The sequence below is a fragment of the Otolemur garnettii genome, unplaced genomic scaffold (genome assembly GCF_000181295.1).
Source record: "Otolemur garnettii isolate 467f Iridium unplaced genomic scaffold, OtoGar3 scaffold00081, whole genome shotgun sequence".
Lineage (NCBI taxonomy): Eukaryota > Metazoa > Chordata > Mammalia > Primates > Galagidae > Otolemur > Otolemur garnettii.
In genome coordinates, this window is record NW_003852476.1 from 3,064,719 (window position 1) to 3,078,661 (window position 13,943).

Here is a 13,943-nt window from a genome sequence, read left to right on the forward strand (position 1 = left end):
GCCACAACGCCCGGCTATTTTTTTGTTGTAGTTGTCCCTGTTGTTTAGCAGGACCGGGCCGGGTTCAAACCTGCCAGCCCCAGTGTACGTGGCCGGCGCCCTAAGCATTGAGCGCCGGACGCCGAGCCCCGAGAATGATTATTAAGTATCTATACACTGTAACTAGCTCACCACTGTAAATTCCGACACGGTTCACTTTCTTAATAATCTTGAAAGAAATCACTGTTATGAACAAAAGATTGATTCTGCTTTAGTTAAAGATTAGAAAATTTAGTACATGTGGATTATCGACGGTATTTCACATCCTAAAAATTTCACTCTTTAAAACCAGCAGTCAACTTATATTTCAGTTCCCATACTTAAAATACCTAAGTTTTTGTTTCATTTTACAGAAAATAAGACGTTAACCGAGCAAGATCAACATCTGTCCTGTAGGGAGGTCCAGTTCCTGCGAAACCACTGCTGCCATTCATTTCCTTTCGAAAGCAGCAGCGCGCGGAGGGGCAGGGGCGCTGGTCTCCGCGCCCAGCAGCAGCGCGGACACGTTCCTCCGAATTCCGAAAGCCAGAGCTTTCTCTGGTGTCCTCCAGAGCTTTACCGCGTGAGGAGCACTCAGAAAACACCTCTGCCACGCGGGATGTCTCTAAGAACCATATCTTCCACGTCTTAAAGGATGGAGCCGGTGCCACGCGGGTGGAGAACACAGCAAGTCCTCGGAACTCGCTTCCAAGACGGCTTCGAAAAAGGCAGAATCCAGAAAATCTCGGAGGAGCCCCGAGGATCTCTTCCAAGAAAGACGTGCACTCTCCCCCGCCTCTTTCCCTTTCTCTCGGCGGGAGAGGAAGCCTCTCCCCCTTTCATCCCGCCCCCCGGCCCCCACCCGCCCCGGGGAGCTCCCACTTTGCCATGGCCGCCCGCGGCCCCTCCACTTCCGGTGCCGGGGCCGCTAGAGCTGCGCCATCCCCCCAGTCAATCGGACAACCATAGCCTGCAACTGACCTTTCAGATAGCTCTGCGACTCCTCCGATAATGACTAGGTGCTGTCGTGGAAAGAATGGCAGCTGGGTGACCCACCAAAATAAATCTACGTGATAAAGACTCCACTCCTTTTACACCAGAAGCTTAAAAGGTGATAGACCTGCACCCACCGCTACTGAGACAAAATGGCGCCTAGAAGCTGGTTTAGCGCAGGCGCCTTGGAAACACTCTGCCCCGCCCCCGGTGCTAGCTCCTGGCTGCAGTTCTGAGTTCCGTTTCCATGGGACACTCCGCCGCCAATCCTCGTGCCGAACTTCTCTTCCTGACCCCTCAATTCACCAATCAGTGTTCAGTCAAGCACATCCGGAGTCGTCTGTACCAATCATATCTCAGAACCTGCTTACTCAATACCCAATTTTCCAATAACGTTGGTCCGCGAAGAAAGCCAATCATAAGTGGAGGATGTCCTACCTGCTGTTTTTCGCACCAATCCCTGAAGTTTCAGAGCTACATCCAATGAGGACGGCAGGTAGCGAGGTCCAATCCAAAGCGCTTCGGCGTCATGAGCAGCCAATAGGAGTTCGTGTAGAAGCGAGTCTGCTCAACAGCTTGTTATTTGGTGGATTGTGGCAGTAAATCGGGGCGAGTGGGGAACCGGGCTCAGGAACTGCCGCGGCGGCCGGGAGTGGTACTTCCCGGACCCGGATCCCCGGGAGTCAGTAGAGCGGAGGACTCGGGAGCTGACAGCTCGCACTTCACCCGCAGTTGGTAGGTGTGGAGAAGGGAAGCGGAGAACGCTGAATGGACGAAGCAGCAGTAGCAGCTGGTGCTGCTGCCCGGGGTCCCGGTGCAGTTGGGAGCTTTGGAGGTGGGGAGAGGGATGCCAAGCAAGTGATGCAGCGAGCGCAGGGCAAGGGACAAGTCGTGAAGCAGCAGCAGCAACTGCAGGAACCGCCGCCGCAGCCGCCTCCTCGTCCGCTTCCCCAGGTTCCCCGGGAAAATGGCTGTGGGGCTGCCCGCGCCGCTAAGTTTGCTTCCGCGCGGCGAGGAGCGGGCAGCTCGGTCCGGTCGGCCCTCAAGTCTGCGGTGCGTCCTCCACTGTGGAGCTCGTGGCAGGACCCGAGGGGCTGGGGGCCGATACCTCTCCCGGCTGTACAAAAAGTTGAGGCGGGCGCGGGGAGGAGGCGGTGGCTGCCGCTGTGCGGCTCCCCTCCCCTCCCACACCCTGTCCGGCCACCTCCCCTCCTCCCCCCGCACTCCCGCCCCCTTTGCCCCCTCGGCCGCCGGGGTCTCCCTGGGCTCTCGCTGCTCCCTGCTGAAGGCCGCGGCCCCTGCCCCTTTGGGGGAAGGAGCGCTTCTCCTTCCTGACATGGTGCAGAGCTAAGGAGGGAGAGCAATGGCGCCGTGACACTCCGCTGCCGCCACCGCGGGCCCGGGGCGGGCCGAGGGGGCCGAGCGGCGGAGGCGGGGCGCGGGCCGAAGTCGGGGTATCCGGGGGGCGGCAGGACGAAGGCTTCGCGACTGTCTCTGGTGGGGGGATCTGAGAAGCCTAAACGGCGCCCTGCTCCGTTCCAGAGCGATCTGTCCTGGGGCTCCGAGTTGAGCATTCCAGGTCAAAGTGGCCGGCGAGGCGGGGGCGCGGTGGGCCGCCAGGGAGCTCCGGGCGGAGCGGGCTGCCCTTTGGCGCGCGGGGGCTTCTCGCTGCCCGCTCTGCTCCCGCGTCCTGGCTGCCCTCCGAGGGGTCTTGTCCCCGGCCTGCTGAGGACTCTACCCCTCCCCGCTGGCATTTGTTTACTTTCTTTTCCCTGTCGCTCCTCGCTGTTGACTGATTCTGTTCCTGTCTTTCCTCTCCCCAATGGTTCCAGCGACAGTGGAAATAGCTCGTTGAGCTGGAACCCCAGAGATCTCCCGTAAAAATGAAGGTAAGTGCAATCAACGCCGCCCTGATCCTCGTGCCCTGGACACTGCCCGTCGTGCGGCTGGTGCCATGGAATGTCATGTTTTTGCTACTCAAAATTCATTTGCCTGCTAAGCAGCACTTTCAGAAAACGAGGACGTGTTGAATGGGTGAGAAATGATCTGTGTGTCTAAATGCAGTTAGTTCAGTCCCTCTCTGTACAAGTTAGCACTTTGCAAAGGCTGGTGCAGCCTTTCAATTGTTGTCCATTCGGATAGTATTTTTAAACACTTCCTGTGTTGGCAGCAGCCTTTGCAGAAGTAAAGCTTTTGTCCTGCTTTGGTTCTTCAGGGGATTTTTTTGGAAATTTTTTTCTTCTGCATTGGCAATGCGATTTTCTAAGAGAATATGTGGATTGAGTGAGGATGGTATCATTTCTTCTGGAAATAATGTGAATTTCTCCTGCTAAAATATTTGAGGTTCAACTGAAACTAATAATGCTCAGTTCTAGTTAAATCCGTATAGTAAATATTTTAAAACATACACTTATCCTAAAAAATATGCGTGTGTATGTATTTTCTACTGAAAACAACTATGAACACATGTGAATGTTTCAAGGGAGAAGAAGCATTCCCGAGTACCTTGGCCCTGGCAGTATTTTCAGATTAGATATTTATTGCCGAATGCATTCCTCTTCAATTTGCATTGTTTATAAAATGCATTACCTTTAAAAGGTACTTGATTCTTGCCTTATTTACTGTTTCAGTATACTAATACAGCATTTGCAAAAACTGTCTCTTGGTTTCCTATTTTCTTGAAGTGACATATTCAACCTTCTTTAACATTACTTGGGGGAAAACTTACTGGAATGTGAAAAATTGTTCTCTACTTAAAAATATCTCTAACGCGTACATTGTTGTCTTTGCTCATAGCAAACTTGTATTGAACTTGTATGATTATACTTAACTTTTGGGAAAAAATGGGTAAAATGACAGATTGAAATAGCAATCATCCTGTTACTGTTAAGGTAGAAATGAGTAGTAGAATGGAATTTCTTACGTCTTTCAATATATCATTCTGATTATGGCAATTTCCTAAAGGTAGTAAAGCTTATTTTTTATACTAAGAAGATTAGCATGGTAAACCTGAGGTATGCCTTTAAGTTTTGAATCATCAGTTCATATCTGCATTTGTCCACTGATTTCAGGCTTAAACCTTTCAAATGCAGCTTGTAGCCAGTGAATTTTGCACATGGTTCGCTTCATTTATCTGTATTGTTACATTGTATCTAAAACATAACTGCTTTTATGTGGCTGTATCAATAAACATTTAATTATATCCTGTTACTGTTAATGGCAATATTTCTTTTAACTTGAAAATAATTTTTAGGAGGCCATAAATTAATACATTAGTTTCATAAGCATTTAATAGGAAATACTTTTTCTGTTTTTTCTTATTTTTCCACTTACATAAATTGTAGGGTTTTAAAAAACATTTTGTATGTGGAGAAAAATGCATTATTTTATTTTTTTACTGATAATTTCTAATTGCAACTTTAAAACATTTTATGGTATCAGGACATCAGTATATAAAATGAAAGCTTGGTAATAAAAGTATTTGTTTTAGGGGTATTTTTCAAGTCATCAGCGATATTGAGAAGCAAATAATTTTAACATTCTTAAACATTTATATTACTTTACAGAGTTTTATAATGAGACTTGAGGTTGGAACAGGGAGAAATAATAGTGACATTCACAGTTTATATTCCTTTCATTAGGCGGCAGATGAGCCTGCCTACCTGACAGTGGGAACTGATGTCAGTGCCAAGTACCGAGGTGCCTTCTGTGAGGCAAAGATCAAGACTGTGAAAAGGCTGGTGAAAGTTAAGGTAATTTTTTTATTTTTATGCAACAGTTTTATTAACTCTGGATTGAAGAGAGTTGGAATGGGGCAATAAATAAAAGGTTAGAATAAAATCAACATTTTATTCATTGAGTCATTGCTTTGTGAAAGCACCATTGTATGCTAAACTTACAAGGAAAGCACGTTTAAGAATTGAGAAAGAACGCAGAAGGAGAAATTATTCTAAAATGCTTCAGTGAAAATACCACTACCCTTACATATACTATCATTTGGATCTTTCTTGTTCGTGGTAGCATACTTAGGCTGTCATGATTCTCTCCCCTTTTTCTTTTTCTTCTTCTTTTTTTTTTTTTAGAGAGGCAAAGTCTCACTTTATTGCCCTCAGTAGAATGCTACTGAGGCATCACAGCTCACAGCAACCTCCAGCTCTTGGAGGCGATTCTCTTGCCTCAGCCTCCCAAGTAGCTGGGATTATAGGCGTCTGCCACAACACCCAACTATTTTTTGTTGCAGTTTGGCCGGGGCTGGTTTGAACCCGCCACCCTTGGTATATGGGGCCAGTGTCCTACTCACTGAGCCACAGGCACCGCCCATTTTCTCCCCTTTCATAATGTTCAGGTAGAGAAAATTTCAGTGATTAGAACAATACAATGGGAATTACATTTTTGAGACAGCATAAAAAATGATTCCATGAGTTTATTTTTCAGGTGCTTTTATGACCACAAAAAAGTTAACACACTGTATTTGGAAATGTAGAAAAAGGTACAAATGGATTAATAGCTATAGCTTACTCTCAGAAATAGCTATTAACATTTTTTATATTTCTTCCTAGTAGTTTTTCTATATAAGTATATTTCTAATAGTTTTTATCACTTGGTACTTAGATACAAAAGTCATTCATGTTTATTATAAATATGATATATGTTAAAACATTTATCAACATGATAAATGTTAAATATATTGTTAAAACATTTAACAATATGATAAATGTTAAAACATTTTTAACGTTGAGGTATATGATATAGTTCATGAAAGTCCTCCTTAATACCACTTCAAAGACATTTGATATAGTCTTCTAGATTCTTTACTGTCTGTTATAACATTACTATCATTCTTATTACTGTTGAATCATACTATATTTGAAGTTTGCAAAATTAACTTTATTCAGTATAAATTTCAGTATATTAGGGAGGTACAAATGTGTATACATGGACCATTTTGTAACGTGCATGTCCTGGCCATAGGTGCGCCTGTCTAATATACGGAACCCATTAGGTTGGTTTATTCCCCTCCCCACCTTCCCTTTCCCCCTTACGTTGAGTTTTGCTTTCCTCTGTACACTTGCGTGCTCATTAGTTAGTTCCAGTTTAATAGTGAGCGTTTGTTTTTCCATGCTTGTAATACTTTAGAGAATGATCTCCAGCTTCCATCCAGAGTAATTTTGTTGTAAAAAGCCCACTCAATGTTTCTGATGCATGTTAAAGTTTAAGAACCATTGAACTTGACTTAACATTCACTTCTTATTTCTTTTCTTTTTTTTTTTTTTTTGAGACAAGAGTCTCACTATGTCACCCTTGGTAGAGTGCCATGGCATCACAGCTTGTGGCAATTTCAAGCTCCTGGGCTTAAGCAATTCTCTTGCCTCAGCCTCCCAAGTAGCTGGGACTACAGGTGCCCTCCACAATACCCAGCTATTTTTTTGTTGCAGTTGTCATTGTTGTTGGGCTGAGTTCAAACCTGCTAGCCTCAGTTATGTGGCTGGTGCTTTAATCACAGTGCTACAGGTGCTGAGCCTCACTTCGTATTTCAAATAGTCTTTTTATTATGTAAGCTTTATAGCAGTATTTATTTTGGTATTATTTGAGAATTTTGAATTTTTGTTAGCACTGTGGTTCTCATTTGTCAATACAATGACTTTTATGAGGTTTTGTCATACATTCCTTAGATTTTGAATTTACTTATTTGGTCAGTTGCTCCATTGTGGATGATTAGTGTGTGTATTTGGGAGGATATGTAGTAGAAAGGAGCACTTATTTTTAACAGAATCCCATATCATGATTGTTGTTTAGATTTACTTTATAAATGATTAAAAGTTAGGATTTTAATTTGATTACCTTTCATATAGGAAATATAGTTTGATACTTTTTTGTATACTCAGTGACAATCATAACCTTTTGTGACTTATTGATGAAAATCTATAAAGGCAGTTTTAAGCTTTTACAGTAATAACTATAGGTTATAACTCTATAGTTCATTCAGTAAACAGTTAATAAGTGCCTGTAATATGCAATGACACTCATAACTGCTAGTGATATAGTAATGAAAAAGGACCTCAGCCCTCTAGGAGCTTACAGTTAATAAGAGAGACAATAAACATGCCCATGGGACAATGTGACTGTTAGACTAGACCTAACCAGGGTGCCAGGAAGGCAGACTAAAGACATTGTCACAGTGTTACCATAGATGTATATGGTGGTTTTTTTTTTTGAGACAGAGCCTCAAGCTGTCCCCCTGGGTAGAGTGCTGTGGCATCACAGCTCACAGCAACCTCCAACTCCTGTGCTCAAGCGAGTCTCCTGCCTCCGCCTCCCGAGTAGCTGGGACCATAGGTGCCCTCCACAACACCTGGCTAGTTTTTGGTTACAGCCATCCTTGTTTGGCGGACCCGGGCTGGATTCGAACCTGCCACCTTAGGTGTATGTGGCTGGCGCCTTAGCCACTTGAGCCACAGGCGCCAAGCAGAGATGTTTATGTTTTAAAAGTAACATGTATGTTATTGTGCAAAAATGTTTTTCAGGTGCTTCTGAAACAGGATAATACTACACAACTGGTGCAGGATGACCAAGTAAAGGGGCCTTTAAGAGTACGTATGTTGTATAGTTTACAATCTAGCAGGGTAATTGTAGATTCATACTACTGTTTACCAAACTTTACATGACACTTACAATTTTGTAAGAACTTAAATCAGAAAACAAAAGTACAAATGAGGGGTTTGTATAGTTAGTATAAATTATGATATAGCATTGGCTATATTCTTAGTTTTAGAATATTAAACATCTTATAGAAGGGTAAATTAATATGTATAAACCTGTTAAGTTTTCACTTACCTTTTGTTTTAAATTCTTGGACTGAATATTTGACTTTGTATTTTGCATTGTTTCCATGTCTGAGATGATGTTCATACTGCTAAGTTATTTATAGTATCATAAGCCTGAATTTTCTATTTTTCTAATTTATCAACTAAATTATGTTTATTTCATAATTCATTGTTATGAATACCTGTATTATATTGTCCACCCATTTCTGACCATTTGTTATGTCAGAGTCCCACTGGGGTCCTTGGGTCAGCATCTGATAGGCAAAGACCTGGAGGCTGACAGAAGGTCAGCAGAGCCGTTCTTCCCCCTTCAGGAGGACCTGTACCTAAAGGTCCCTTAAATATAGATGCTAAATCCAATATTTTTATGAAAGTTGAGGCTACTTATGTTGTCTTATGGTTTTATGGCTCACTTATTTATTTATTTTGAGACAGAGTCTCAATTTGTAACCCTCAGTAGAGTACCATGGCATCACAGCTCACAGCCACCTCAAACTCTTGGGCTCAAGTGATCCTTTTGCCTCAACCTCCCAAGTAGCTAGTACTATAGGTGTGTGCCACTATACCTGGTGAGTTTATTTTTAGTAGAGATGGGGTCTCACTGTTCTCAGGCTGGTCATGAACTCCTGAGAAATTTACCCAGCTCAACCTCCCATAGTGCTAGGATTATGGATGTGAGCCAGTGCAGATGGCTCTTACATTTAATTTTCTTGAAGGCAATGTGATATGGTGAATAGGCTGTAAATAAGATTTAAGAGATTGTGTTCTCAACCTGGATCTGCAAATTATTTTCTATTTCTAAACCACAATTTTCAGTATGTAAAGTAGAGCTAATAATAACTACCTCATTTTTGCCAAAGTGTTTTGGGACTCAGATTACATAATGAATATATGAATACTATAGTGATAAAGATCTAAGCCAATATAAGGTAGAATTATTATAAATACTATATTATTTCTCTTACCTAGATCAGTTGGTGGGAATGATTTGGTTTATTTGCTTGAATTTGGTAAGGAAATTTTGATTTCATGTTTTAGGTTGGGGCTATTGTTGAAACAAGGACATCTGATGGATCTTTTCAGGAAGCTATCATCAGCAAGTTGACAGATGCTAGTTGGTATACTGTTGGTAAGTTAAGAAATTTAATACATAGATTTGAGTTAGAGGTTGCATGCACCGTTTTGTGAGTACACTGACTCATTGCATTAACAGAGCAATATGTATTCTTTCCTGTCAATTTCCTCAATATAGCTGGCTAAAATTTTAGTGATGCCCTGCAGGTAATGAAAATAATTATCTCTTCAAATAACTTGGCTACTTGTGTCTATTTCCATTCAAGAATTTACTTCTAGGCTGGGTATGGTGGCTCACGCCTATAAACCTAGCCCTCTGGGAGGCCAAGGCAGGTGGAATGCCTGAACTCAGGTGTTGTGGCAGGGATGTGTAGTTCTAGCTATTTGGGAGGCAGAGGCAAGAGAATCACTTGAGCCCAAGACATTGAGTTTATTGTGAGCTATGACGCCATGGTGCTCTGCCAAGGGTGACAGAGTGAGACTTTGTCTCAAAAAAAATTCTATTTTAAGTTACTTTGTTTTTTTATTTAAAAAAGTTATATTGTATGTTTTTTTAAAAGAAAAGTCAATAAAATAGTATTATAAATAAGCCTTTCACTTTTTCCGTAGTTGCAATTAAAATTGCACAGCTAGAATCTTACTATACTGCTGCCTGTTTTATATAAGGGTAATGTCGATGGATGTTGCCACAGAATTTATGAATTGGAAACATTCTCATCTTAGAGGACTCAAGACTGGCTAGTCATAGCTAAATTTTTGACTTTGATACAGTATGGGTTCTCTTATTAACAGCTTTTAAGAAAAATATTTATGCTGTTAACATGAATGCATTTTATCATTCCGTGCACTGGCTTTAAGAAGCTTTATTGAGGTCTAGTGAGAAGCAACAATTGTAATAGTATATGTAAGATAACTAGAAGTAGTACTTCAGTAGTTGCTATCATTGTGTTGATGGGAAAAGCAATAGGTAACACTTTAAAATCTACTCTCAGTACTTCTCAGCTGTACAGTCTTATGGACAATATCCAATCCTTTGTCTTACGTTGGGCACCAGTAACATTTTAACATTTATATGTTGATTTAAAGAAGTATAATTATAATATGGCTTCTTGGTAGAAGGAAAAGAAATGACCATTTAGGTTTACTTTTAGTTTACTTGGATTGTTGCTTTGGGTAAAAACCATTCATCTCCATTGATGCTCAGATCCCTGAGGGATATGCTATGGTTCAAGATTGCACTTGCTGTGTCTTACCCTGTGGCTTCCCCTGTAGTAGAGATTTTTCCAATCTCTTGGAAGTAGCTACTTTTTCCAATCCCTTATTCTTCTTAGACCTCCTAGAAGTTAGCGTTGGTTTGCTTGGTGCTATTTTCGGAACTACATATATTTAGGAAACTTAGTTGTGGCTACTAATATTTGTTACAGATTCAAACTTCATGTTAACTCTTAGACATTTAGGAAATACAATTTTGATATAGTAAACAAAGCGCTAGTAAAAATTATAGGAGTTGGTGTGTGTAGAATCATAGGAAAATACATGATACATATTCAGATGTTAATATTACGTCCTATATGGTAGTCACTGTCAAGGCCGTACTCACATTTCTTGTGAAGATTTGCTGATAGAATGCTTTGCACAAATACTACCTTTCATATTTTCATTGTGTTGTTGCATCCCAGAAAAATCATGCAGTTATGAGTAGCAATCTCTGTCCTCTATGTAAGTGGCATTTTAATGTTTCTAAGACCATGTTGCTACTGAGCATGCTCTGGGGTGATTTCCTATGTTGGATAATTAAATAGGAAATTATATAATTCTTGTTCTCAAAGAGCTTTAGAATCTTAATTGCATACAGTTGAGGTATAAAGCATTAGCATGCATAAGAATCACTTGACACTCGCAGAGAAAAATGAGAGTTTGAGGATCCCAAACCTCTGCCTTATAGGAGCTCTGGGGATGCCAGTGCAAGGATCTTTCTATAAGGATGCTGGGTGATTCTGATGCAGATAATACCTACTTAGGACAATAGGGAGAAACAGATTTATTTGGGAGATAAAAATCAAAATATTGATGATTTTGCACTTAGATACATGAAGATTAATCATGTTAATCTGAAAAGTTTTGAATTTTAGGAGTACTGTTCACTTTAACCCACTTAATATGGCATTCTGCTATAAAGAACATGTAGGTATTGAAGATTGTGGGCCACACATAGAATGATCAGAATACAACAATTACTAGTTGGTTTAAAAGGATGGCAAAGGCTGGGAAAATGTGCATTCTCTCATAGGTCATGAACTTTATTTATTTATCTGTTTATATATTTAATTTTGAGACAGAGTCTCAGGCTGTCACCCTGGGTAGAATGCCGTGGCATGATAGTTCACAGCAACCTCCAACTCTTGGGTTCAAGTGATCGTCTTGCCTCAGTTTTTCCATTTTTAGTGGAGATGGGGTCTTGATTTTTTGCTCAGGTTGGTCTTGGACTAGTTAGCTCAAGAAACCACCCACCTTGGCTTCCCAGAGTGCTTTGATTACAGGCGTGAGCCACCACGCCTGCCAAGTCATGAACTTTCTATATTTTCCTTTCATTGAGTGCCAACTCCCTCTTTGATTTAATTGCTCTTTTCTGGAATTTTTATGGATTGTTAATTCCTAGCAAAATATTATATAGATAAAACCAGAAAGTTATACAAAGTATTAATGGTCTTCATGACCAGTTTTGGTTTCATGAGTTACCTGAAGTATGAGTTATAATTATGTCAAATTATTAAAATGAAACAAAAGAATATACCACATTGCTTGTTCTGATCAAATGGGAGTGATGATCATTTGTGATCTAAAGTTATCATTAAGGGGCTGGGCGCAGTGGTTCACATCCTGGCACTTGGGAAGCCTCAGCGGGTGGATCGCCTGAGCTCACCAGTTCCAGACCAGTCTGAGCCAGACCGAGACCCTATCTCTAAAAATAGCTGGGTGTTGTGGCGGGTACATAGTCTCAGCTACTCAGGAGTCTGAGGCAAGAGAACTACTTGAGCCCAGGAGTTTGAGATTGCTGTGAGCTTTGATGACAATATAGCACTGTACTGAGGGCAACAAAGTGAGACTCTGCCTCAAAAAAAAAAAAAAAAAAAGGAGATTCTTGATCTAATATGACTTGACTTTTTAAAATGTAACATGTACTTCCTTGTTTTAATCATGAACAGTAAATAGCCCCAGCTCAGAGTTTTTTGGTTTTGTTTTGTTTTATTTTGAACATTAGAAATATTTTCTGTTCCTATTAAAAAACCGTGCTTCCTGCCATAGTTCATTGATAATAATTTGTTTTTTTTTTTTTTTTAATTGGTTGGTTTTAATGGTTTGGTTGAGGCAGGGTCCTTTTTTTTTTTTTTTTTTTTCTGAGACAGAGCCTCAAGCTGTCACCCTGGGTAGAGTACTGTGGCATCACAGCTCACAGCAACCTCCAACTCCTGGGCTCAAGTGATTCTCCTGCCTCAGCCTCCCAAGTAGCTGGGACTACAGGCGCCTACTACAACGCCTGGCTATTTTTTTTGTTGCAGCTGTCGTTGTTTGGCAGGCCTGGGGTAGATTTGAACCCACCAGCTCAGGTATATGTGGCTAGCACCTTAGCTGCTTGAGCCACAGGCGCTGAGCCTTGAGACAGGGTTTTGCCAAGGCTGGAGTGCAGTGATATGATAATAGCTCACTACTAGCCTCTAACTACTAGGCTCCCAAGCTGCAGGGACTATAAGCACATGCCACCATGCCCTGCTAGTTTTTTAAGTTTTTTTGTAGAGAGGGTATCTCTGTAAGAGTTCAGCCTGGTCTTGAACTCCTGGCCTTAAGTGGTCCTGCAACTTTACCCTCTCAAAGTGCTGCGATGATAGATGTGAACCACTGCACCCAGCTATTTAGTTGTTCTTATCCTTGCATTAAAGATGAAGATCTATGACAGATGGAAGTGTGTAATTTGTTCATTCATTTAAAAGTTGTCAAAATTAGGATTAGAATTCATATTTCCACTTAAATGTTGCCGTTAATTCCTGGTAAATACAGCTGTCAGTGAGACATTTTGAAAGTACTCTTACTTTGCCTTTTTGTAATATAAAATAACATATATTTGAAAAATGATGCAAATGTAAAGGAATGAAATGCCAATAATTTTAGTAATTTACATATACAATATACATATATATATCAAGATTAACACTAAACTTTATTCTTAGTCACTTATATAATATATTACTTTTATATTGTAGGTATTAAGTATAAAATGTCTGATTTCCTTAAGTACTAAGTTTGACGCTTGATACCTGACATGTCACTGTAACACTTCTTGTTTTATTTTTCTTATGAAAGCACATCCTCATTGTTTCAAATGCATGTTTTGGCTTGTGATTATCTTTTGAAATTTCTTTACAGTAATTTTTGTGACACCAGGAATAAATCAAAAATTCATTTTATTTTTAAATATTAGTTCTTTCGTGGAACCATTATAGCACAGACTGTTTAAGATATCAACAAAGTGTTTGGGAAGCATGTGGCTAAGGAGCACACAGTACGTTGATGGTTTGAGAAGTCATGGTGATGTTAATCTTGAAAATGAGCCTGGGGGTGACCAGAGACAGGGTATATTATGATGAGCCAAAGCTGTACTGGCAGGGAGTCCATCTCAGTCTATGTGTGGATTGCAGCAAGATTTGACAACACTATTCTGATAACATGGACCATTTAAAATAAACTGGCAAGGCAGAGAAGTTAGATGGGTTCCGCATGAAGTCAATAAGCATCAGAAAAGAAATTGTCTTGAAGCTTATCTTTCTTTGCTGTCATGACATAAATGTGAACCATTTTTACACCATATTGTTATGTTTGATGAAAAATGAATTTGGCGGCTCAGCGCCTGTGACTCAAGAGGCTAAGGCGCCAGCCACATACACCTAAGGTGGCGGGTTCGAATCCCCAGCCCGGGCCCGCCAAACAACACTAATGGCTGCAACAAAAAAAAAAAAAAGAGTGGCGGATCTAGCTGGA

At 41.1% G+C, this 13,943-nt stretch overlaps 1 protein-coding gene and 1 long non-coding RNA gene across 3 annotated transcripts in view; one reads left to right on the top strand and one right to left on the bottom strand.

Moving 5' to 3' along the window:
• Positions 1-1,150, bottom strand: part of LOC111726805 — an 11,533-nt gene extending 10,383 nt beyond the window's left edge. The window contains exon 1 of the long non-coding RNA XR_002774500.1: positions 1,000-1,150. This is a non-coding gene — a long non-coding RNA (uncharacterized LOC111726805). The remainder of the gene's footprint in view (positions 1-999) is intronic.
• A 469-nt stretch (positions 1,151-1,619) lies between these two features.
• The window catches only part of ARID4A (AT-rich interaction domain 4A), a 93,142-nt gene continuing 80,818 nt past the window's right edge, over positions 1,620-13,943 (top strand). The window contains exons 1-5 of one of the 2 annotated variants that reach the window (XM_023515869.1): positions 1,620-1,746; positions 2,844-2,900; positions 4,653-4,763; positions 7,536-7,601; positions 8,874-8,964. In XM_023515869.1, the coding sequence (XP_023371637.1) occupies positions 2,895-2,900; positions 4,653-4,763; positions 7,536-7,601; positions 8,874-8,964 (274 nt within the window). In that variant the 5' untranslated portion in view covers positions 1,620-1,746; positions 2,844-2,894. Of the gene's footprint in view, positions 1,747-2,481; positions 2,901-4,652; positions 4,764-7,535; positions 7,602-8,873; positions 8,965-13,943 lie in introns of those variants that run through there. The other variant, XM_003794414.3, reaches the window with a different exon arrangement.